Consider the following 2,907-nt stretch of genomic DNA (forward strand, 5'->3'; position numbering starts at 1 on the left):
GTGTGTGTGTGTGTGTGCGTGTGTGTGTGTGTGTGTGTGTGTGTGTGTGTTTATACAGGCTCTGGCTGTGGGAGGACTGGGCTCTATCGTCAGAGTTCTGACCGCCAGGAAGACCGTCTGACCGCTAGAGAACAACCCCTCACTTACTGGACCTACCTGAAACTACCCAGTTTTATCCTCTCAATACAGGAATGTGACTTTTTTTTCTTGTTCTCAAGCATTTTCTTTTTATCATTTACGTACATGTGGGTGACTCCAATTATCTTTTCTTCTGGAACACCAGTTATTTTTTACTTCATTGTTTATGTGCTCACTGTGGCAATCAAATCCTTTGGATGGAGGCCTACCTCTATCAGAGGGTCTGATTGAGACCAAATGGGGAGGTGCTGGCACCAAACCCCCCCACACCGTGGGTGACACGGCCGGCAGTGCAAATGGTACATTGTTGTGCTTCGCTCAGATCTTCGTTGTCTTCATCCAGCCATCTGACATGCTTCACGCTCAGCTCTGAGCCAGCAGACGGCAGACTGACGACACACAACTCATTGGAAACAAGTTATTTCCTTTTCTCTCCTTGCCCTCTATTAGTCACATAAAGTCACTGATTCCTGGGTTTGTGGGACTGAGAGGTTGTTCATAGAATCAACCTCTCATATACGGTTATTATTGTTTTCTTTCTTTCAAAGAAAGTCATGAGAAAACGAGAACCAACCGAGAAACTGCAGATTATGATTTACCTTTCACCAGCACACACACGCACGCGCACATGCACAAATAGCAGCCTATTAGAAGATTTACCATAATATAATAAATGTGCATAACTCCATTCCTACTACAACCTAGCCTGGTTCCAGACCATAGACCCCGCCCACTCTCTGAGTGGACTGCCCCTCTTGGTCTGGTGTTGTAATGTGAACCTAGGATTTATCCGGTACAAAAAGTACCGTCCAATGAGAGTCGGAGGTGGGGGTGGGGATCCCTTGTGATTGGTTTAGGGAAATTCTAATCCCATCCCCCTTGTAATCGCCTACACTGGAGCCAATGTCAGACTGAAGCTCCACGCAGCTTCAGTCTGATAATCAGGCTAACTACAACCTGCAATGGAAACTAAACAGGCCTAAAGTAATAAATGAATATGCAACTAAAATGGCTTTCAACTCTGATACAAAATATACAGTAGCTTGAACCTTGTCTGCCTTTGTCATCAGTGGCATTAACGGCAGACGATGAAAGCTTATGGTGTTGAAACCAGTTTACTGGTTAGGCTTCATAGACTAAGCAAACACAAGCAAACTAATATTTGTCACAGCTGGTTCTGTTTTGACTGATACTGTAGCCCTCACATTAAACTAATGTCTGCAGAGGGAAAAATATTTCTCATACTCCCAGTTCTTTCTTGCAATAGTTGCCATAATTTACTGCATTGCCCCGTCTTCTTAGTGGAGCTCAAATTTATAAAGTGATTGAAACATACCCTCTTTAACATGTTCATCGTAACTTCAGCTATAACATTGGTATTAAATTGGTAATTATGTGGATCACCTGTTTGTCCAGTTTGGGCAATGGACATGTTGCTGAACTCTTGTTGGAACTAAACGTTGGCTGAAAATATGTAACAAAGTCGCACATGATATTATCAATATGGTGAAACACCCAACATTCTTAACATCAGCAGGCATTCAGTCGGCAGTTTACTAAAGCAACATCCTGGCAGCAACAGGGTTTACCAATATCTACTGGATGGCTCTGAGTCTGGATAGATCCAAAAACGTTATCTACCTGGAACTGTACATAAGAGCTCACTGTAAGATACACCATACAATAGGATGTAGAGAATCACTTATGTATAACTCGAGTGTGTGTGTTTCGGTGAGAGTGGTTGCTGGAGACTCACAGCCTCATTTATAAAACTTGTGAACACCAAAAACACACCCTACAATTTGCTACTTTTCGCAAGAGAAAGGTGAGATAAAACTTAAATGTGTTTGGTCCCATATCCACGCCAAATATTAAGTATTGTGTGGGCACAACTAGAAATTGGCATGAGACATGGATAATAAATATAGAGTTCTCAAGGGTAAATGTTCTTACAGATTTTTAATGATGGTGAGACTCAAGCCACCTGTGGAATCTCTTCATGTTTTCGTGTTTATCTGGAAAATATAATTTATGCAAAATTTCTCTTACTACATCAATCTGCGAAAATTGTGGAATGTTGGGTATACATTTGAGGAGTCTTTCAGAATTACTTTAATTGAATTTACTTCATTCACATGGTTTAGAAATCTGTGATTATCATACACTGTTTCCTATGTGTATTCAGTATAAGCGTTGAATTTGGGATTGGTTTTGTACAAATGAGGCCTCTAGGCTCTTGGAAAGTAAGCATTGATGAGTGTGAGTGGGAAGTTTGGAAATGTGTGCAAAAGTTCATGGGAGGAAATATTGCCTTAAATAGAAATGTCCTAATTTTTTATGCTGTACATGTGGGTGAAATAAAAAGCATACAATTATTTTTGCTTCTTTTATTTACACATAAACCAAGTATGTTAAAAACATTAGGTTTTATCCACAGGACACTAGATTACAAATATGATTACAATTTAAGCATTTACAAGCATTTACACTCCAGAGCGATTTAAAAAGTGAAGATCGGAGAAAGTGACCTAAACACAAGTCAACAAATGAGTGACCATGTAAATGGTCAGGTAATATGGAACAAGAAGTGACGCAATGAATGAGAAGTGCTACTTTAGGAGATGAGGTAGTCTGAAGAGGTTTGGGAGATACATGGCATATTTGCATCACATACTGTGTGGTGGAGGGCAGTGGCGTTCCCAGGAATTACATTTAAGGCACTCAGGGAAAAATCTCGGGGGAAACAAGTTAACAGCAACACTACACTGA

The 2,907-nt window shown here is 40.6% G+C and overlaps 1 protein-coding gene across 1 annotated transcript in view; it reads left to right on the forward strand.

Moving 5' to 3' along the window:
• The window catches only part of LOC311045589 (actin-related protein 2/3 complex subunit 5-like), a 4,534-nt gene extending 2,021 nt beyond the window's left edge, over window positions 1-2,513 (forward strand). The window contains exon 4 of the mRNA XM_084057533.1: window positions 59-2,513. Coding sequence (XP_083913659.1) covers window positions 59-121 — 63 coding nt within the window. The 3' untranslated portion in view covers window positions 122-2,513. The remainder of the gene's footprint in view (window positions 1-58) is intronic.
• Window positions 2,514-2,907: the final 394 nt, after the last annotated feature.

Source organism: Gymnoscopelus microlampas (assembly GCF_963454915.1).
Source record: "Gymnoscopelus microlampas genome assembly, chromosome: 5".
NCBI classification, from domain to species: Eukaryota; Metazoa; Chordata; class Actinopteri; order Myctophiformes; family Myctophidae; genus Gymnoscopelus; species Gymnoscopelus microlampas.